Below are 23472 nucleotides of genomic sequence, written 5' to 3' on the forward strand. Positions count from 1 at the left end.
TATTTCTTACAGCATCAGATTCCGTATTTCTTAAAAGTAGTACTGCTGCTGTACTTATATTGAACAAGTCACCAAGTTCTGTTAATTTTGCCTGAAAAATGCCACTGCTTCGACATGATAGAAAACATAGGCAATAGTCTTTATTTCTCGCTGCTGTTTTTTTCTTATTTTGAAGAATCACCGTAATACATAGGAAAATCTTGACTTATCAAAGAGAAATTAGACTGTAATTATTGCATTGGATTTTTCACAATGTATGTTAGTTATGTATTGCTATATAGCAAATTAGTTTTAGAGGTAGCAGCTTATAAAGCAACAAAAATTTATTATCTCACAGTGTCTATGGGTCAAGAAATCAAAAGTGGCTTAGCTGGGTGGTTCTGACATGTGTCTTTGCACCATGACTGGCATGTACCAGGAAGGGGCTCTTAGGAGCCTGAGTCAGGATGTCAGCCAAGGCTGCTGTTATCTGAAGGCTTGACTGGAACAGAAGGACCCATTTCTAAAATTAGTCACTCACATGGCTGGAGGCAAGAGGCCTCAGTTCCTTATCACAGAGACTTCTCCTTCAGGCTGATTGAGTGCCTGCACATCATGGCAACAGCTGGCTTTCCCCAGAGTGAATGAGAAAGTCTAATGTCTTTATGACCTAATCTGCAAAGTCACACACTGTCACCTTTTCCATATTCTATTAGAAAGGAGTCACTAAATCAGATACCCATGGGAAATTACCTACCTCATGAAGAAAGAAATATCAAGAATTGGTGGTCCTGTTTCAAAACCACCCAGCATCATTTCCTGAAGAAAGAGTCACCTTGAGCATTTAAATTAGGGTTCTGCTCTGGAGGTCTATCCCTTTATTTTTTGCCATTTGCTAACCCTTTTTCTACTTGGCATAGCAGTGGCCATTACCTAGTAGAAGTTGAGAAATTTAGATAGTACAGAATCTCACAGTCTTGTCTTGTCCTATCCTTCGTGTGTGTGTTTGTGTCTCTCTCCCCCACCCCCACCCGCCGTCCGTCCGTCCGTCCGTCCGTCCATCCGTCCGTCCATCCATCTTGCTCTGTTGCCAGGCTGGAGTACAGTGGGTCGATATTGGCTCACTGCACCCTCTGCCTCCCGGGTTAAGGTGATTCCCATGCCTCAGCCTCCCAAATAGCTGGGACTACAGGTGCACACCACCATGCCCAGCTAATTTTTTGTATTTCAGTATTGTATTTTTTATTTTAGTAGAGACAGGGTTTTGCCATGTTGGCCAGGCTGGTCTCAAACTCCTGACCTCATGATCCACCCGCCTCAGGCTCCCAAAGACTGCTGGGATTATAAGTGTAAGCCACTACACCTGGCCTCCCCTAGTCTTTTCAGAAACTCATATCTTTGGGGGGGCATCTGCTTGTTGACAGCAGAACTTGACCACGTGTTATGTGTTGGGCTTCCAGTGATGATCAGAGATGGCAGAGTCCTTCCTTGAGTTAGGGCTGTTAGCCTCTGTCAGTGTCTGAGTTTGAGCTGGATGTGCAGTCCTGGTAGTGGACTTCTTTCATTTCCCACTCTGGGTCTTTGTTCTCCCCACTCATGTCTTATGTCTCTGTTCCACTGCTGTGTAAGGCAACTGTGCACATACCTTGCCTCTGCTATTGACTGTGAACTCCTGAGAGAGAAAGAATAATGCATCTGGTTCAGTTTTGCGCTCCTCGTTTTTGCTAGCACAATGCATTAAGCACAGTGGATTAGATGGAGAATCATACACTCAACAAAACGTGGAGATGTGGAGAACTCGGAGGGATTTTAGGGAGGGTGGCAGCAATATAGCACAAAGAGAGGGAAAGGTGTAGCGGGCAGGCGTTGGTGTGGGGAGATAGAAAGTGAAGAGGATTGCTGGGTGCAATGGCTCACGCCTATAATTCAGCATTTTGGGAGGCTGAGGCAGGTGGATCACAAGGTCAGGAGTTTGAGACCAGAGTGGCCAACATAGTGAAACCCCGTCTCTACTAAAAATACAAAAAATTAGTGGTACCTGGTAGCATGCACCTGTAGTCCCAGCTACTTGGTAGGCTGATGTAGGAGAATCGCTTGAACCTGGGAGACGAAGGTTGTGGTGAGCCAAGATTGCTCCACTGCACTTTAGCCTGAGCAACTGGGTAAGACGCCATCTAAAAAAAAAGTGAAGAGGATGAAACCTTGCAAATGTTGGAAGTAACAGGAAGGTGTGTGTGGTGGGGAGGCAATAGGACAGTATGTGAGATTTTTTTTTTTTTTAAATCAGGCAGGGGAGGGATGAGTAGGCAGAGCACCAAGGATTTTCAGGAGAGTGGAGATACTGTGTATGACATTATAATGGTGGATACATGTCATTATACATTTGTTCAAACTCACGGAGTGTACCCTAATGTAAACAGTGGACTTCAGGTGATTTTGACGTGTGAATTGTAACAGGGTACTACTCTGGTGCGGATGTTAATAACGGTGGAGGCTGTGAATGTGTGGCAGTAGGGGGTACGTAGGAAAATTCTTTGCCTTCTGCTCAATTTTGCTGTGACCCTAAAACTGCTCTAAAAAAAAGTCTTTAAAAATGCATGAAATAGGATCCTGTCTCAGGATTAGGACAAGAACAGGCAGGAATGGAAAGAGTAACTATAGCTACTGTGGAGCAAGCACATGGTGGGCATGGTCCATATGCTGGCTTAGTTATTTTTTAAAGCAACTAAAGTAGTGTATATATAACTTACATATTTATGTGAGCCAAAAAACATTGGTCATCTGTTTTCATCCAGAGTGTTTACTGTAAGCCTGCATGTGTGAGGGGTAATAGCTAGAACTAGAAATGGACTTTAGAAGATTGAAGGTAAATACATGAATTAATTTAGCTGATAGTGATCAAACTGTGGAAGTCCCTGGCTTAGAACTTCTTGTCCACATGGACAGCTGGTGTGCATGATCTTGCGGTCACAGTGACTCCCTGTGCAGGAAAAGCACTATTTCCCAGCTCAGATATCATATTTTTAGGAGAGGACCTGCCATTGTGGAAAATAAGAATAAAAGATAACAAATTAACCTTCTTAAGACAAAGGCATAGGAGAAATGGAAAATTCTAGTATCTTGAGTTTTGAGTTGGAACTTGAAATTTATTTTACTACCTGAACACTGTTGATGGATTATGTATTTTATAGGCTTTATGGGTGGCCATGGGACTCTCGTAACTGCTTGTGCACAGTTTATATGAGTAGGGCTGCTGGAGTCCCAGATGGAGGTCTCACAAATGGACCTTCAGATTACCACCTGTTTCTCAGTTTGGACACTTTATTAGTGTGCTGCTGTCACTTATGGCTTGGGCACCTTATCTCATTTTATGTCTTGGTGAAGAATTAGAAAATTCAGTGTGAAAGAAAAACATATGTAAAGCTAACAGAATCACCCCTGTTACACAATAACAGTTTAGAACAATAGATTAATAACAGGAAGAGATACTGAAAGTTCTCTTCAGCCTTGTCTCTACTCTGTTCTTTCCCCTCTGCCTTGAACAGTCAATCTATGAATAATATTTTCATTGTCTAAGCAAAGCCACCTTAGTTAAATATTTAATTCTACTGGAGTCATAAACACGGGTCAGAATATCACGCATAGATTTTATGAAAGTAATAAAATGCTTCAGAAACTACAGTGGTTCAGCCTGAGGCCATTGCATCTGATAAATTGGTTACACACCTTGTCATGTGCTTCCTTACAGAATGACCATGGCAGCTTATCTGTGTTTAAGCTTGTCATTTTGAGGAAACAAAGATAAGACATTTTTGCTGTGTCTCTAAAATGCATCTGTAAATTATTTTTTATAGAGTAATGCTCCCTTTTCTTGGAACTTGAGAGAGAAGTAAAATTTCCTGCGACAGGTGCTTGTAAATAATAAGTGCTTGGTAAAGGTCGCCTCTCAGCTGTTGCCTACGTATTACATGAGAAAACTCCTTCACGTCTTCCATATTTGCAGCTCTATACTTTTGTGAGTTGCCTAAAAAATAATTCAAAAGTGTTGTTTTTTTTCTTTTCTTTTCTTTTTTTTTTTTTTTTTTGAGACAGGGTCTCTGTCACCCATGCTAGAGTGTAGTTTTACGATCTTGGCTCACTGCAATTTCTGCCTCCTGTGTCCAAGCGATTCTCTTGCCTCAGCCTCTTGAGTAGCTGGGACTGTAGGCGTATATCACCATGCCCAGCTAACTTTATATTTTTAGTAGAGACAGGGTTTCACCATGTTGATCAGGCTGGTCTTGAACTCCTGACCTCCAATGATCCACCTGCCTTGCTTGGCCTCCCAAAGTTCTGGGATTACAAATGTGAGCCACCACACGTGGCGGGTCTGTTTTTCTTATGCAAAATCATGCCTGAATGTTGTTAAAATTTTTATTTTGCTTTTCTTATTATTTACTTTTTTTAAAAAATGAAAGTCTAATTTATAAACAAAAATATTTAATGTTTCAAAAGGAAAAAAAATGAAAATAAGCCCAAAGAAGTGATTCATTTTCCAGAGGTAATCACTACTGATATCACCCTTTCTGGGTCTTTTTCTATGCAGCTATATCATTCACTTTTAAAAAAAAAAAAAAATGAGATTACATTGTACTTTAGGGTAGACTGCTATAACAACTTTTGGTTTTGGGTGGAAATAAACAGATAAGGTCTTATCTCAGCTCATTTTTGGGGAGAGTGAGGAGATGCGGGGTGCTTGGCTCTACTCCTTTTATATGGTTTTCCCTTCTTGATCTCCAGGATCTTCCCCATTTCAAGGAGGGATATGGATGAGAATGAAGGCTGCTGAGTGGGCAGGGCTTATGGAGCCGGTGCTAAAGCGGCCTCATCACTTCTGGCCACATTCCATTGGCCAGAACTTAGTCACATGACTGCACCCAACTGCAAGGAAGGCTGGGAAATGTAGTCAAGCTGCATGTCTGGGTAGAAAAGGGACACTTTTCTGCGAAACAACTAACATGTTTGTAACTCAATTGTATAAGCCATTTTGAAACTTTTTAAAAAAGTGTTTATTTCAAATACATTTTTATATACTAGATCTGGTTACCTCTCCATCTCCACTGTATTAAAAGCTCTTGCCAGAAACTCTGTCTGATTGTTCTCCCTCCTTCTGCCCTGTTCCCTCACAGCAGCCACAGTGGTTCTTTCAAAGACTGAAGCCACATTTTGTCACTCCCCTACTTAAAACTTTCCAGTGCTTCTCCCCAAATAGTCGGAATAATCCCCCCTCTCCTGAGGCTGGCTTCTGTGGTCTTTGACCCCACTAGATCCCAGGGTGCCGTGCACGGACTCTGCCTCCCTCCGTTACGTGGGGCTTGCTGTCAGCCTTTCCTGGAACTCTCAGCCCCATGCACCACTCGGCCTCCTTTCTTCAGGTTTCAGCTCCAGTGTCTTTCTGCCAAATGAAGCCTTTCCTGATCACTCAGCCATGAATGTTCCTCTCCCAGTTGCTTTTTCCCTCTCCCTCTACTCAGTTGCTTTTGTTTAACTGTCATACTGTCTTCAGAGCACTTGCCACCATTAGAAATTATCTTGCTTGCCATTTGCATTATGTATTTATAGCCTGTCTTCCAGCTACTAGATGATGGGTTGCTTGAGGCAGGAACTCGGTCTTATTTACATCTCTTTCTCCAGATAACATGTCTGGCACATCATGGCTACTCATTAAATACTTGTGGAATAAAGAAATGTCATTACAGGTTCTTTATGCATTAAAGTTTTTTAGAAATTTGGTGTTGTGGCCTGTAATCCTAGCACTTTAGGAGGCCGAGGCAGGTGGATCACCTGAGGTCAGAAGTTCAAGACCAGCCTGGTCAACATGGAGAAACCTCATCTCTACTAAAAGTACAAAAATTAGCTGGGCGTGGTGGCATGTGCCTGTAATCTCAGCTACTTGAAAGGCTAAGGCAGGAGAATTGCCTCCACCTGGGAGGTGGAGGTTGCAGTGAGCTGAGACTGCACCACTGCATTGCAGTCTGGATGATAGAGTGAGACTCTGTCTCAAAAAAAAAAAAAAAGAAAAGAAATGTGTGTTGCTGTGTTGCCCAGGTTTGCGTGCAGTAGCTACCCACAGGCGTGATCATAGCATACTGCAGCTTTGATCTCCCGGACTCAAGTGATCCTCCTGCTTCTGCCCCTCCCCAAATAGCTGGTACTACTTCAAGTTTTGAAGCATGTGTAAAAAATACTCTTAACAGTGACATTGTTTGAGCTGAGCAGGCCATGGAGGCATCAGATGATTAGCAGCAGGGTATAACTTACTGTGAGAACCAGAAAAGAGCCTTGGCCTACATAACATCCTGTGCTAAAGAAAGAACCCTGACTCCCAGCCTGTGAGTGTTCCAGAGATGGGCAGAGCAATCCCTGCAGTGCTCCAGGGAACAGGGAACAGCAGCTAACCCCCGATGCTTCTGTAAGCACTTTGGGATGCCCGCTGCTATAGTAAGGTATTGTTTTAGTTATCCCTAACTTGCCTGGTGTTACTTTACATCTCTTAATCCTTTCATGAAGGCTGGCAAACACATTCAGTTCTGCCAACCTTGAAAGCAGTCCATGTTTGAAAGAACATTGGCACAAACGAGATGAGAGCATCATCTTTACCGTATTTGTGTTCTTTACCATATTATGGGGACACTGTGCTTGCCACACGCGCAGTCTTGTGTTGGGAATACGTGGTTGGATGGATGGTTGAGTGGATGGAAGACTCCTGGAGTGTAAAGTCTCTCAAGAATATGTGGCCATTGCGTGGATGTATGTTTGATCTTTGCAGCTAATTGACAAAGGTCCACCATCCTGTACCCTCCATGTTGTATTTTTCCCTTGCCGTTCTTCTCTTCAATGTTATGTAATCATGGAGGTTTTCTTGTCCTCACCTACATCTTGACTAAACATATTGGGTAGATGAATTTAATATTATTGCTTTCTTGCTCTGTCAGCCATTGTGTTCTTGGGAACTCCATCCTGAGCCATTTTTTATTCTCACTCTTTTAGGATAAGTTTCTGTAGACCTTGGTTATAACTGCCAACTCTACATTGATAACTTCTAATTCCCTGACTCAGACCAGACGTTTCTCCCCATTTAGTGATCTATTTTTTTCCATCTGATTGCTTCATAGACACCTTGGACACAGTCCTGTATTTCAGTTTATGTGGACAGTTCGTGATCCAAACTAGAAACTTGAGTTATCCTGGACTTCTGTCTGTCGCCTTCTCCTAAGCCGTCTCACCTGTCCTGAATGTTGTAGCCCTTAAGTACTACTCTAAGCTGTGGTAGAGTCCTATACTGCTGGGCTGCTTGTCCCCTTTAGTGGAGCCTGGAGCATATTCATGTCTGTATTTCAAGGCCTTGGGCATAGGAGCTTCTTAGGAAATTTTGGAATGAATGAAGAAATGATGAATAAATGAACAGATGAACAGGTGATTGATTTCTGAGACACTTTGGGGGTGGTTTCCATTTAGGATGGTTTTATTTCTTTTTACTGGAACTAAGGAATTATTTTTGCTTGTTGATGCCAATATTTTAAAAGCACTATAATTTTGAAATGTTTTATCATATTAAATTCATTTTTATTGCAGGTCACATAAAAATGTCAACTTAAGGGAGGAATTATTTATTTGTGCAAGCTTGTGACACTTGGACCTTTAGATAGTTTTATGTGTGTGATTGTATTCTTGGTACAGCTGGGAAATACTGACATTAAATGTCAGGAGTAATTGATCTTAGTGACCTACTTTGAATTAAACTTGTGCTTAATTTACTTGGATGCTGTAAGTTTCTAGAGTTAGAAAATTTTAGAGCTGGAATATTGCTTTTTGAACTTCAGTGTAAGGAAGAATTGCTTATGCTTGAATTGATTTATTCTGTATCCCAGTACTGGACTGAGTAGAAATCAATGACTTTAATATTGGATGGGAGAGAGATTCATTGCAGATCAGTTTTTTAACCTCTTTTTTGTTCCTCTTCTCACAGGGAGAGTCCCGTATTCTCAGAGTAAAAGTTGTTTCTGGAATTGATCTCGCCAAAAAGGACATCTTTGGAGCCAGGTATGTTGGCTTTGTTTTTATTTCTGTGGGCTTCTGAAAAACCACAAGCAGTTTTCAAATTCAGGTGCATGTCACAATCACCTGGAGGACTTATTAAGACAAAGTTGGCTTGGCCCCACTTGCAGGGATTCTGATTTAGTGAGTGATGCTGGTCTAGCTGGTTCTAGGACCACATTTTGTACAGGCGTTCTGGACTTAGCATCACAACAGTAGTTAATAGGCTTGTTCTTACATGGACTGATTTCATGAGATTAGCTTCTAGTGTTGTCTTCTCAGTAGAAAAATACAGTTTGGGACTATGGCTGTGCTTATTTTAATACTTAGAAAAATTTCTAACTTATGGAAACATAAAAGTGTCATTTTGTTTATAGGAGAACTGGATATTCTTAACATGTATAATCTGAATTAAGAGATTTGGTGACTTGAAGCAAATGTGGTGATTTTGTGGCATTCTAGAAGTTCCAGGAGGGAGGCATCCAGATCTTTCTGTGTGTTTCCGCTTTTTTCAGTATTGCAGTTGATATCCTGTAACTTTAAATCAGCCCTTTCATTCCTATTGGCTCTCAGCGATGTGTTGCATGAAGTTATTGGACTGGGAGCAGGGTAAGGATGGAGCCACCTGGCACTAGAATTTAACCTGATTTTGGAGACCAAAGATCTTTTGAACTTTAGACCTAGAATGGACTTCAGTGATCCTCTAGTCCAACTTTTCCATTTTATGGTTACATTCAGAAAGGTTACACTAACTGTGCAGGTCATGTGGGCCACTGGCACTTGAGGAGTGATGGAAACATGCCTCCTGCATCTACCCAGTATGTTTTCCTTTGTGGCACGGTGGCCTGAGAACACTGTGGGGTTTGCCAATGAGGGCAGGTGACCGGTAAGGAGAGTTCCAGCCTCTGGATTCTCCCTGTCAGTCCCCTGTGCCGTGGCCCTTGGCGACCCCCAGGCTTCAGTGCCCCTGCCTGACACTGCAGACCCTCTGTAAAGAGGGCCCTTTCTAGTTAGCTAGCTATTCCATCCCACACACCCCCACATAAGCTTTTTGCTGCCATTCGTAAGCATGCCTCTAATTTTCTCACCTGTGCTAGATCATGCATGATTGAGTTTTGTCTATTAAAGCAATTGCTAAGTTACTAGAATGACACCAAGAGAAATTAGAAAAAAAATTTCCCATGTTAGTGAAATTTTATAAAACTATAAAGGTACTTAGAAGTGCCCCAAGTAACTAATAGAGGCTTAGGTCTCTGAGTTGTGTCACAAGGAACCTTAAGCACAGAGACACTGACATCAGCCTATGCTGCTGGTAATGTCAGAGGAAAGCAAATCCCACCTGAATGTGCTCTCTCACTTGACAGTGAAGTCACACTGAGTGGTTCACCCTGTGCCTGCACTCATGAAAGGGTAAGCCAGGTCTCAGGCATGGGCAGAAGGATCCGTGCTCCCCTTCTCTTCCCTTTCAGAGCCGCACTTTCACCTGCTTCCATGAGTCTGGGCTCTTCTTACCCAGGTGAAACACTGTTTTCTAAAACTCACAAATTTGCTATCTACCAAAGCCCACCTTATGCCCTACCTTTCCATGAAGCCTTTCAAAAAAATTTTAAGAAAGAAAATTTGATAATCCCACATCATAGCCCGCCTGTTTTTCCTCTCCTAATCTCTCTTAGTGGCCATAGTGGGCGTGGTATCATTTTAACATTTGCAGATGCATTACCTGGTGGTTTCCTGGTATTTCTTTCGCTTGCCTCTATTACTAGATTAGAAATTTACTGGAGACAGACATCTTTTTAGTATCTTTTTCTCCTACTACTTAACATATAGAGCACCAAGGGACAAAAAACACACAAAAATTATCTTTTAAAAATGTAAACATTTGCATGCCGACCGGTAGTCGATTGTGCTCTTATGTTAAAAATACCTATTTTCACTCTTTCCAATGAAATCTATAGTGCTGAAGAAGGAAGTTAAATTTAGAAACTTTTGGGAATTTCTTTTTAAGTTTGATTGGGTTTTTATTTTGTTTTATCCAAACCCCTTCATTTAAATTTAAAAAAATTGATTCATGTTGTATTTCTAAGCCAGTTAAGTAAACTTAAGGTCGAATTGGTAGTGGAATTAGTCTCCAAATCTTAGAAGAGCAAATTTGAACCTTGAGTTTTCACTGTTTAGATGATAACAGGCAGGATCATTTCTAAGGGACACAGTGGAAAGGAATATTAGTGAAATTAATTAGAAAGATAAATAGTATTGTGGCCAAATGGACCAAGTGCCAGAAAATGCATCAGAAACTCTGAACCCCGGTTCTGGTCTTCATTTTCTTAATTGATAAGTAGATGTGCACACATCGCTCCTTTCCTCCTTCCTCTGAAGTGCTGTAGTTCTTCAGGGACGCATTTGCCAGTGGGTCTGAGATGGAGTGTAAGGTGACAGTGTGGGTTCATGTCATCTGAAAATTCTGCCAGATGACCTGCATTCTCCCTCTTTGCTGTCTTGGGCAAATCCCTTAAAACCACCCATGCCCTCATATACTTGCGTAAAACAAGGATGACAGTTTCTTTTTAACTGGTATGTGGGGAAGAGCCCCAAAGCAATTTCCACTGGTGGCAGCTCTGTCATGTTTTAAGGTAGCAGTCATAGGGTGGGAGGTTTGCTAGTGTCTTCTCTGGCATCCACCATCTCCTTCAGAGCCCTGTTCCACTAGCATGCTTTTTCCTCAAGTCTCTTCCCTGAGTATTCCCCCCACCTCTATGCTTGATCAGATGCCTGATTCTCCCTCGGCAGCAAAAAGACTGGGTAGGCATCGGAGCCCTTGCTGTAGACAGGATACTGGGTGGAAGAGGAAGGGCATTTTCATGAGAGGCATTTCAGAACCTTGAAAGTGGTAGAAATCCTGTAGACACTGATTTTTTTTTTTTTTTTTTTAATGCAGTCTTGCTCTATTGCCAGGCTGGAGTACAGTGGCGCAATCTCGGCTCACTGCAACCTCTGCCTCCCAGGTTCAAGTGATTATCCTGCCTCAGCCTCCCGAGTAGCTGGGACCACAGGCACATGCTGCCACTACGCCCAGCTATTTTTTTTTTTTTTATTTTTAGTAGTGACGAGGTTTTACCATGTTGGCCAGGATGGTCTCATTCTCTTGACCTTGTGATCCACCTGCTTCAGCCTCCCAAAGTACTGGGATTATAGGCGTGAGCCACTGTGCCCAGCAGCTGATGTTTAAAATCAGGGATTTGCATCTCTGGGACTCCAACTCCTTTGTTTCCAAGGGAGGGTCCCTGGGTCACTTGCCCTGAGGTTGGGAGAGGGTGGTGGTTGGGGGGCACAATGCGATGTTTGGGGATATGGGAAGGTCAGGGGTGGGTGATGATGGGAGGGGTGGAGCCTGTCATCTCTCCTTGCCCCTCCGAGGTGGTGATGGAAGCTGTCTACAGCTCTGGCTCAGAGGCCAGGGGTTTCTGGGGCCCCAAGTGCAGGGCCTCCCTTCCAGCTTGAGGTGGCCACTTTGCTCATGAGAGGCCAGTATCTGAAATGCTCTTGTCCTTTTCTGCTCTCTCTGCCCCAGTCCAGTGCTTAGGACGACCCAAGATCATTTTCAGCTCCTTCCAACCAATTCTCATTTTATTAAAGGAACCTGTGTTCAACGCAGACTGGATAACTGAGCTGCGGCTCTGCTTGAACGTCTGAGCAGTTGGCCCACGTGGGAAAAAGTAATGGCAGAAAAAGATGCTTCCCTTTGGACCATACCTTGAGGACACAAAAGGGCAGTCATATAATCCGTCACCTAAACTGGGATGCTTTTGTCTGGAATGAATGCGACATCAAATGGGACATCAGGACATAAGATGTAAATTGAGACTACAGTCACCCTAGTGAGTGCAGACACTATCCTTTATGATCCATAGACATCCATGGGGAAAAAAATGGAATGTGATTTTTTTCTTTTTTCTAAAACAGCTTTAAAAAAAAATGCTGAGCAAAGGAAAAAGCGCCCTTTTTAAAAAGCAGGCCTTGGTGGTGCGCAGTGGCTGACCCCTGTAATTCCAGCAGTTTGTGAGGCTGAGGTGGGCAGATCACCAGGGGTCAGGAGTTTTAGACCAGCCTGGCCAACATGATGAAACCCTGTCTCTACTAAAAACTACAAAAATTAGCCCAGTTTGGTTGCACATGTCTGTAATCCCAGCTACTCAGGAGGCTGAGACAGGAGAATCTCTTGAACCTGAGAGGCAGAGGTTGCAGTGAGCCAAGATCATGCCACTGCACTCCAGTCTGTGAAACAGAGTGAGACTATCCGCCTCCCACACAAAAAAAGAAAGCAGGCCTCATGTAGAGTGCTACTAAGAAATCAAAAGGGAAGTAAAACCCTGCTCAAAACAAGCCCACGTGGGGTGGCCACAACGCACCCTTGTGTGCTTCATGCCGTTTCTGCTGTCCCCTTTCCCAAGGATGTACCCTGCTCTAACAAAAAAAGAAAGCAGGCCTCATGTAGAGTGCTACTAAGAAATCAAAAGGGAAGTAAAACCCTGCTCAAAACAAGCCCACGTGGGGTGGCCACAACGCACCCTTGTGTGCTTCATGCCGTTTCTGCTGTCCCCTTTCCCAAGGATGTACCCTGCTCTAACCTCACCCTGATCTGGGGACTCCTCCTGTGGCCCATCTTATGTTCACCAGCTGGGTCCTCCTGTCCTCCTTCACACAGGCTGCCACTCTGGCCCCCAGCAGACTCTTCCTGTCTCTGGCATGGCCGTGACACCTGAGAAGCACTGTGGGCAGTTTTATCAGTGAGGTTGACTTGTTGTTTTATGCTTAGAATTGTTTTTTTCTCCTTAAATTAGATTTTTCTCCACTGATGACTGTGATTCTGTTTTATTTACTTATTTTTATTTTCTGGGACCTATTATAGCACATAGCACATAGCACCTAACAGGTCCTCAGGAAGTATTTACCAAAAGATTGCATGAAGTGAGTTCATTCCTCCTGCCTCCCTTCTTCCCTCCCTTTCCCACCCCTTCACTGGAAAGTCACATTTGCTAAATGTGCCATGAAGTCACCACCTTTTACCTTTGCCTGTGTTTTCCCCTCTGCCTGGCATCTGCTCACATTCTTTCTGGCAGCTGCCCACTCATCTGTCAGGGCCCAGATCGGGTGGCAGCATTCCTGCTGAGGCCCCACCCCCCTTATCACTCCAGCCCAAGAGGACAGAACACTGCTGCTCCGGGCGCTGTAGTGGGGCCAGGCGCTGTAGTGGGGCCGTAGTGGGTCTACCGGTTCCCTCCTCCTACAGCCCCATTGTCTTAGCGGACTTGGGAGGCTCAGAGGCTCCAGCCCTGCCTTATTGCTGTTTGCAGGTCCAGAAATATTGGCACATGATAATTGCCTGATAAACTGCCTTGAATTCATTAAATGGAATGCAATACGGTATGCTGTGGCACCTGATGGCCAGCCTGAAGGAAGGGGTACTTTTTTCTCATTGTCATGTGGTCTTATTGGCTCTTCAAGCATCTCTCCCAAGCATCCAGGAGAGGTGCTTATTTCTCATTCTCACAAAGGCTCTTTGTGGACCAGCACAGGAGGCCTGCTTAGGGGTTGGATGAAGGGTGAGCCTAGAGAGAGGAGGTTAAGGGAAGCAAGGTCAAGGCTGGGCTCAGAGAAAAGAATCTGGGGAGTCAGTGGGATGACAAGCAGGGAACGGTCTCCATTTGATGCTGATGTTTGTGCAGAATTGCTACTTTATGCCCTACAGAGGGAGCACACTCTCTTGTTGTGAAAGGTCCCAGAAACTTCTACTTGGGGGTACATGAGGCCAAGCTGGGATTGGGCACAGAAGGTCATGGCTCTGCACTTAACCCTCACCTTAGGGGTCAGGACATAGCCAAGGACACGAGTGATGGGCTGGGGGGGACACAGGCACCACAGAGTGCCTTGGCCATCCTTGCATAGAGGAGAGGTACAGGTGGCAAGGTAGGTGCCAGGCAGCCGCTGACAGGGTCAGGAACCGAGGCAAGAAACGGAGGCCAAAACAGCAGCAGGAACTGCAGGGTCAGCAGCCCACTGACTCTTCTGGATGTCTCTTAGACACTCTGTGGCGAGGCAGGGACAAGTCCTGGTGTTTGGCCGTGGTGAAGTGTGCAGTTACGGTAGGTGAGTTGTGCTTTCTTAATGTAGGTGTAGGGAGGGAGGGTAGTGAGTTTCAGCAGCTCATTTTTGTTGAGCACTTGCTGTGTGCCACGTGTGGTTTGAGCTATTTACATAGGAGCACTTTGGGTCCTCCCAGCAAAGTCCTATGCAGCAGGCACTAGTGTTCTTTCCCTTTTTCAGATAAAGAAACTGAGGCAAGAAAGATTTAGTAAGTTGTAGAGCTAGGTATTGAGCCAGGGCCTAACTGCTTCATAGAAATTAGAGACTGTTACTTGAGTGCTGACAGGTTGGCTGACAACGTGTATGTAACATGTCATCAGATTCTGCCTAAATTTTGTGAAGTGGGGATTTCCATTTGACAAGTAAGAAAACTGAGAAGTTATCATCAGCCCGAGATCAAACCAGGCTATAGGGAGTGGTGGGACCCATTTAGTTCAGATTTATGTGACTTCTGATGCTATGCTCATTGATCAATCAACATTATTCTTGGAGGATAAAAGTTTGAGAATTGCTGGCCGGGCACAGTGGCTCATGCTTGTAATCCCAGAACTTTGGGAGGCTAAGGTGGGTGGATCACAAGGTCAAGAGATCGAGATCATCCTGGCCAACATGGTGAAATCCCATCTCTGATAAAAATACAAAAATTAGCTGGGCATGCATGGTGGTGCATGCCTGTAGTCCCAGCTAGTCGGGAGGCTGAGGCAGGAGAATTGCTTGAACCCAGGAGGTGAAGGTTGCAGTGAGTCAAGAGATCACACCACTGCACTCCAGCCTAGTGACAGAGCAAGGCTCCGTCTCAAAAAAAAAAAAAAAAAAAGAGAATTGGATGGGTCATTGGACTAGGTGGGTCATTGGACAGGATGACTTAGGGTTCCTCCAAAACACTGAGATTTGATTTTTTTTTTTTTTTTTTTTGGGTACCCTTTTGTGTTAGCAGATTTAAAGAGCTGGCCATTGTATTTGATAGTAGCTGACTAAGCTTTTTAATTGGAGTATCATCAACTATTATTAGATTTAGAATAGGTTTATTTTGCTAAGTAAGATCTTAAAGTTTTAAACTTAGGATGGCTTTTCAAATTTCAAACCATTCTTTTTCAGTAAGCTAAAGACATTTAACCTTTTTTCATAGGCTTAGCAGTCATTAAATAGGGTCATTTTGATGCAAGTTTTAAAATCTTACCTCCCTCCCTTTTTCTCCTTAATTATGATCAGTGTCTTACCTAGGATGCATTTGAGACTATAAAGCCGCTTCTTAAAACTTAGCAACGGTGGTTGAGACAAACCAAGTACAGAATTTCCTGCTTTCGTAAAGCGGGTTGCAAGACATTCATTTCCCAGTTGCTCCTTTATTGCGTGTGATGAGCCACTGGCATCAAACCTGCTTGGGTTGCTATCAGTTTTTCTTTTGGGAGCTGGTGACTTGAAATTTAAAACACAAGGGTTTAAGAGTATCGGAGGGACATGGCTGAAGGTCCTTCTGCCGCCTGGTGATTGAGAGTGATGGGGACCTAACCTGGTATAAGGATAGCTCTTTGACACAGCTCTTCTCAATCCCCTTTACTTAGATTCAAGTTGTTAGCATTTTGCTATGTTTGTTCCATCTCTTTTTTCCCTGAAGTATTCAAAAGTGAATTACAGATATATGACATTTAGTCCCTAAATACTGAAGCCTATGCCTCTAAAAAACAAGAACTTATTTCTATGTAACTGTACTACTGTTCTCACGAAATTAAGACTAATTGCCTAATGGACTCTATTACCTGATCCATTATCTGAATTTCCCCAGCTGACCCTAAAATGCCTTTTACAGCTGGACTGTTTAAACCAGAATTGAATTGAGAATTCTGTATTGCATTTAATTGGTAGGTCTATTAAGATTCTCTTAACCTAGAATAGTGATAAAGGATTTTTCTTCTTGGTCACTTTGCAAGCTGGAGACCCCCAGCCGGCAACACTCCACCCAGGCCTCACTCTCCATGCTGGGCTGCCCCAGCTCACCTGTGTGATAGTTTGTACCTGTGTGTGGTGGTTCCCGAGTTCTTGCATGACACCCAAGAAGAATGAAGATATGCTGGCCATTGAAGGCTGAGGAGGACAGAGTGAAACTTTATTGTGCAATGGAATAGCTCTCAGTGGAGAGGGGCTGCAGTTGGGTGCTTCTCTCCTTCCCATGTGGCTGGGCCCAGGGCTTTTTATGGGCTCAGAATAAGGGAGGGAGAAGCCACATTTGATTTGTTAAAAGGTATTACTCAGAAAGGATCAGTTGGGCAAACAGGGATCAGACGTTCTCACTCTGAGTCATGGGTTTCATCCAGGACCAGCCTCCAGTCTTTCAGCCTTCAGGCTGTTTTGGGCTTGAAGGTGGGGTTTCACCAGGGACCTGCCCCTATCTGCCAAGATATTTGGCTGCTTCCTGTCACTATCAGTAGTCCCTAGTCCCTTTCCTTCGATGACTTGTAGGTAGGTTGGTTTCACTTACCATATTCCATGGTGTCCTGGTGGCATCATCAATGAATGAATATGTCTTTTCCCTGTGTTTCTTGTACAGTACTGTATATTAGAAGTTGGACTAAAGGCTTGATCAAATTTGAGGCAGGCATGGGTGAGGCTACACGAGACTGGAGGGACATAATGAGTGGTTCTGCAGTAATCAGTGATTAAAATTCATCCCTGGTTAATGTGGGGGGCAGTCTGATCCCGCCACTGTCAAAAATTACATTTTCCCTCCCCAGGTGACCAGCAAGTAATGAGGGAGGGGATGCTTTGGCACTATATACATGCAAATTTTAAATATTGATTTACTTTTTCTTCCCAAGGATTGGAAATATTGTTTTTGTCTTTCTTTGCCCTTCTTTGAAAACATTGTACAAAGTAAATCTCCTTCTCTTACTAGTGGAGACATTTCTGAAAGAAGTTGAACATATGTTAAAGTCTTCTTGCTCAACTGTAAGCCCTTCTGGATCAAAGGTCAGACCAGAGTTTGCAGACAGTTGGTCCCTGTGGACCAGACTGAATCCACAGATGTGTTTGTTTGGCCTTTGGAGCACTAAAACAAAAAAATACAAATTCTGAGCCAACATTTGGGGGATTCCATATTATGATACGGTAATCCAGATTTCCAGGTTTATGGGAGGCCTTGGCAATCTAGTCATACCAGGCCTGCATCTGTGTGGGACTGCATGGCTAGAGATGTTGCTGGGCATACCCATTAGGTGGGACTGAGCCCTTTTGGTCACCAGGGACTGTATACCTCCTGTTGTGTTCATGTGGCTGGTTTCCGTTGCTGACCCGTGGCTGTGAGGCCCCTCGAGGTACAGGCTGGCCTTTGGGCTTGTCCTCTGCACTGTTTCTTTGTGAGCATTTGGAGCTGACTTCTCCTCTTTCTTCCCCATTGAGGAGCAGCACCTTACCCTGTGCAAAGTCTGTGTTTGTGATCTGCAGGCTCTTTGCAGAGCTCCATTTCTCTCCAGAGGCCTTGCCCGGCAGCCTTCGCCATCTAGGGCATTGCTGAGAATCATGTCAACACTAATGGCTCTTGGGCCAAAAAGTGTTTGTCTTAAAATCCCTGCACCAAATAGCTTGTGCAATTACTCCTGTGAGAGCCCCAGAGGACCTGGCTCTTTGGCTGTTTGTTCTAGTTGTATTCCTCCCCACCCCACAAACCCGAAATGACATTTAAGGATAGTAATTCTCTCCCCCAAATGTAAATAAAAATATCTTTATTCCCTAACAACCACACAACTGTTTACATTTTTGTGTTTACCTCCTAGTCTTTAAGTATATGAATGCATGCAACATCCTTTAAAAATCTTTCAGTCCCAGCCTCCATATCACTCGGCCATCCAGGCTTCCCAGCAGGAAGCATTGGAAGTGGCAGATGGGTAAACACACAGGGCAGGTGAGGCTCCGTTCTGTGTTAGGCTTGCTGTGCTATATAGCCAGGGCCACAATAATGGATCTTTCTAATAATCTGCAATCACCATGTTCAGTATACACTGAATGAGCAGGCAGGGAATATACGATCAGTTTAAAAACATTTCCATATAAGCTTTTTTCTCTCTCCCACCCCACTTTTGGTAAATAACAGGGCAAACTAGACAGCGTGCTCACTCACGTGCTCGCCCTCCCTCCCTCGCTCTCTCCCTGCTTCCGCTTCCCTCTGCGTCCCTTCATCTTCCTGTCCCTCTCTCCTCCCTCCTTCACTCTCTTTCTCTCTCTCCCCCTCTTCCTTCCTTCCTTCATCCCTCCCCCACCATCTCTCTCTCCCAGACCCTTTTTAAAGAGACAAGAGTCTTGCTCTGTCGCTTAGGTTAGAGTGCAGTGGTGCAATCATAGCTCACTGTAACCTCAAACTTCTGAGTTCAAGCAGTCCCCCTGCCTCAGCCTCCCCAGTAGCTGGGAGTACAGGCACATCACCATGCCCAGCTAATTTTTAAACATTTTTATAGAGATGTGGTCTTGTCTGTTGCCCAGGTTGATCTCAAACTTCTGACCTCAGGTGAATTGGTGTTGGCCTCTCAAAGTGCTGGAATTACAGGTGCACACCATTGTGTCCAGCCAGACAGGCCACTTTTCTGTAATTCCCCGATGCTGTGAGATTAGTAAGAGTCCCTGCTGCAGAACCGTGTTCACTCTGCCTTGACTCCTGATGCATGGATATTTGCTGTTACCAAAGACACCCTTGCTCTACCAGAGTGGAAGGAGAAAACTCTCAGACTTCTTGCCCTCATTTTCTTCAGTGTAGAATGATGCCAGGGTCACTGAGTCTGTAGGGCAGAGAAGCTAATGTATTTTTAGGAAGTGGAGGGTGTCTGACACATAGTAGGTGTTTGACAAATTTTGTTAATCTGGTAAGAGTGGAGCCTGAGAAAACTGAAAAACTAAAAAGCCACTGAGGAGTGCTGGGGCCACGTTTTGACATAACTACAAAGGCACCAAAAGGGGCAGAAATATGAGGCCGATTCTGGGGCTGGCACAGTTTGGATCCCCTGCTTGACATTGCGTCCTGAGCCCCTGGCCCCTTCTTGGGCCTCTTCCCCAGTTACCGGCCCCTCTTCATTCCTTCCTCTCCTTTATCCTCCGCTGTCTTCGCCCATGCCCCCACTCTCCTGCCCTGACTCTGGAGTCTTTGTCTTAAAGCATTTTGTTTGTCTCACTGTCTTCCTCTGTTTTCCTTTTCTTGGTGCGGTGGTGGGGAGGGGAAGGGTAGAAAGAGTGTAAGAAGCTAAAGTATGAGGAAGGGAAGGTTGCCAGCTTGAGATGAGTCAGGAATGAAAGCAGTTCTGAATGTGTAAGACAATGAGGAAAATATTTATTTTACAAAAATTGAACTACCAACCAAGTGTTCGGGAACACAGCCAGAAGGTGGTATGTAGGGAGAGGTGTGCATTAGGATGTGGAGCATGATTGCCGGTGTCCCCACCCCAGGAGGAAGGGACTCGTTTCTCTGCCTGTTAATGGTTCTCCCCATGGTAGACACTGAGGGCTGGCTCTCTACCCCATCCTCAGTGGTTGCAGCCTTGGGGAGGCTGTGAGACTGGTGATGTTGGGGCCTGCTAGGCATCTATGTTATTGAAGGTAACAATGTCCCTTCTACCTAAAGTTATGCACCATCTGGGGCTGGGTGTGGTGGCTCACGCCTGTAATCCCCACAGTTTGGAAGGCCGAGGTAGGCGGATCATGAGGTCTGGAGCTCCAGACCAATCAGGCCACCATAGCAAAACCCCATCTCTACTAAAAATACAAAAAATTAGCCAGGTGTGGTGGTACCCACCTGTAATCTCAGCTATTTGGGAGGCTGAGGCAGGAGAATCGCGTCAGCCTGGCAGGCGGAGGTTGCAATGAGCCGAGATCGTGCCATTGCACTCCAGCCTGGGCGACAGTGCGAGACTCTGTCAAAAAAAAAAGAAAAAGGCACAATCTTGAATTCATTTTGGAAGCATCTTTAGAACCCCAGAATGTTGTCTTTCTCAGATATGTATCACCTATGTTGTATTACTTCATTTTCTAAGAAACATTGTCATCGACTTTATAAAATAACTGAATAATTCTATTGGGGGAGAAGCCTGGAAGATAAGATTTTAAAGATTGTTTATAAATTAAGTGAACTGGCAGATTCTTAAATGGTAAATAAAAGTTGTGCTATCGGTAGTTATCTACATGAGGGGCTAGCAAGCTTATTTATTTATTTATTTTACCTTTAAAGGGCTAGGTAGTAAATAGTTGAGGCTTTATAGGACTTACGGTCTCAGACATAGCACAAATGCAGCCTTGGGCAATGTCTAAACAAACGGGCATGTCCATGAGCTGATGGTTCATGAGCCATAGTTTGCCAGCCTCTGATGTTATAAGCCATTGATTTTCTATGACATAAATTTAGAACTGGGAGTGTCAGTGTTATTTTGTCATGATTTCCAGATTAAACTCTTTCATAAAGCTGCTGGTCGGTCAATGTCAGACTGATTGTGCTAGTATCAGAAATGGGGTTCCTAGATAGTGCAGTAGCTTTTTATTTATTTTCTTTCCCGATCAAGGGCAACATGCTTAAAATACAGCTTATGAAGATTTTGGATATTCACTGTAAATTTTAAGGTCTAAAAATGAATGCAATTGTAAAATGTTTTTGCCTTAGAGAAAAGGTTCTCACTGCTTTGTGTTATAAATACATGAAAAATACTGATGAACTAAATGCATGCAAGCAGATGCAGACATAACTTAAATTAGTGTATTGCAATTAAAATATTGCCCACTGTCCCTACTGAATATTCGTTAGACTTCTGACCTTAGTGTAAGTAATGTTTAATAAGGAATCTACAATGTGTAACTCCTCAGTGAATTATTAAATGGACTGGCATTCCCACTGTATAATATCAACACAGGGGATATAAAATATGCCTGCCTGGATCCCCTTTTTTTTTTTTTTTTGAGATGGAGTCTTGCTCTGTCAGTGAGGCTGGAGTGCAATGGTACCATCTTGGCTCACTGCAACCTCTGCCTCCTGGGTTCAAGTGATTCTCCTGCCTCAGCCTCCCAAGTACCTGGGACTACAGGCATGTGCCACCACACCCGGCTAATTATTTGTATTTTTGGTAGAGACGGGGTTTCATCCTGTTACCAGGATGGTCTCCATATCCTGACCTCATGATCCGCCCGCCTTGGCCTCCCAAAGTGTTGGGATTACAGGTGATCCACCACGCCTGGCCCTATGCCTGGATTCTTAATGAATGTGTGCTAACTTTCCTTCTGGCACAGGAATAGGTAGTAAATACACTTCAAGTGTTCTTTGCATTTTTATCCTTCATTGTTATAGACACATTATTGTGTGTCTCCTACTGAAGAACTGATTGATCATTGTTTTAAGCTACTATTTTTAGTTGCTTAAAAGTAGGCATTCATGGTAGGAAAGTAGAGAAACATTTGGAAGAAATACTGCATTTCATGTTTGGGAGTGGCTGGTAGAAAAATCAAAATAGGCTAGTCTTGCAACTTTGTGATAAGTCTCACAACTTATCACAGTGTTTTCTTTTTCCTAGTAGGAAAATGATAGTATTGCTTGTATATTATCTCAAAACACCCTTTCTCTGACACTGGGAGTTCATTGAGAACAGCAATTTTAATTATTTGTTTAAGTGATTTCAAATGTTATTTAGCAAATCTGGAAAACAAAAGAGAAATTTGCAAATATCTTTCTTCCAGGGTGGTGTACTGGCTCCCTGTAGTGTGATTTCATCTTCTCTTGTTATTCCATATGTAGTCAAACCATCATGTTCTTGAAACGAGACTTCAACCCCTAGTGGGGCCATATGATTCAGGATTTTTTGTTTGTCCTTACATAGTTTCTTGGCCTGGAATGTCAGAATATCTCTGTAATCACCTGTCTCTGCGATGGCCTCGCCATCTTTGCAGGCATCCAGGCTAGGGACCGGGATTGTCCTTCACTCTCTCGTCCCTCCAGCTGCTGTGTCTGGCTTTCAGTGTTTGCATAGGGCGGGGGCCTCCAACTTCTATGGCGTGTTAGGAAGTGGGCCCCACAGCAGGATGTGAGCCCTGGGTGGGCGAGTGAAGCTTCCCCATCACTCGTTTGCTGCCTGAGCTCCGCCTCCTGTCAGATCGGCCTCCAGCGTTAGATTCTCAGAAGTGTGAACCCTGTTGTGAACTGCGCATGCGAGAGATCTAGGTGGCACACTCTCTATGATACTCTAATGCCTCATAATCTGGCACCGTCCCCCATCACCCCCAGATGGGACCATCTAGTTGCAGGAAAACAAGTTCAGGGCTCCTGCTGGTTCTATATTATGGTGAGTTGTATAATTATTCCATTATCTATTACAATGTAATAATAATAGAAATAAAGTACACCATAAATATAATGGCTCAAATCATGCTGAAACCATCCTACCCTACGTCCTCAGCTGCGAACCAACCTGTAGAAAAATTGTCTTCCATAAAACCAGTCTCTGGTGCCAAAAAGATTGGGGAATGCTGGTGTAGAGGACGTTTGAAGTGATGTCCATAGCTGCCCTGTTCTCTCTATCCCTCCACCTAGGTATACAGAATTCTGTCTCTAAGACACAGACCATGTTCCTCCCAGGCAAACACGTCAGTGTTTTTAGTAGAGACGGGGTTAGCCAGAATGGTCTCCATATCCTGACCTCATGATGCGCCCGCCTTGGCCTTCCAAAGTGTTGGGATTACGGGTGATCCACCACACCTGGCTCTATGCCTGGATTCTTAATGAATGTGTGCTAAGATTCCTTCTGGCACAGGAATAGGTAGTAAATACACTTCAAGAGTGCATTGCCCTGGATGAACAGGGGCACTGGGGTCTTTGCAAAGCCCTGCAGTGCATTTCTCTCCAAGTTGCCATGCGCTCTTCTTCCTCTGTGCCTGGCTGGTGCCCAGAACCTCCCTCTTCTCCCTATTTGCATAGCTGCCTTGCTCTCCTCCTTTCTCAGGCCAATGTTGCCAATCTGTCTGTGTGACCTGGGTGCAGAGTCCTTGGCTCTGCGCCTGGCCCTGTGAAGGTCTCTGTGGTGGCACTTAGCACATGGCGCTAAGATTCTCCCCGACAGGCCTTTGGCGCCGCAAGGGCCAGAGCCATGTCCTACACATCCTGCACTAGTCCTCCCACGTCCGCCCAGGGACACCGAGCTGAGGACTGCTACCTACCCCCTTTCTGTGCTTGGCCAACTCCAGTGCCAGTTCTTCCACCCCACTTGGCTTGGCCACCCCACCCCTTGGCTGAATCTCTCCTCCTCTTGTGCTTGTTCTCCAGGT

General features: G+C 44.3%; 1 protein-coding gene across 18 annotated transcripts in view; it reads left to right on the forward strand.

The window, feature by feature from the left end:
* Positions 1-23472, forward strand: part of NEDD4L (NEDD4 like E3 ubiquitin protein ligase) — a 363043-nt gene that overhangs the window by 113452 nt on the left and 226119 nt on the right. For 17 of the 18 annotated variants that reach the window (XM_002757276.7, XM_008979888.5, XM_078348240.1 and 14 more), the window contains one exon: positions 7988-8061. In XM_002757276.7, the coding sequence (XP_002757322.1) occupies positions 7988-8061 (74 nt within the window). Of the gene's footprint in view, positions 1-7987; positions 8062-11688; positions 11931-23472 lie in introns of those variants that run through there. The other variant, XM_054244258.2, reaches the window with a different exon arrangement.

This window comes from Callithrix jacchus, chromosome 13 (genome assembly GCF_049354715.1).
Source record: "Callithrix jacchus isolate 240 chromosome 13, calJac240_pri, whole genome shotgun sequence".
NCBI classification, from domain to species: Eukaryota; Metazoa; Chordata; class Mammalia; order Primates; family Cebidae; genus Callithrix; species Callithrix jacchus.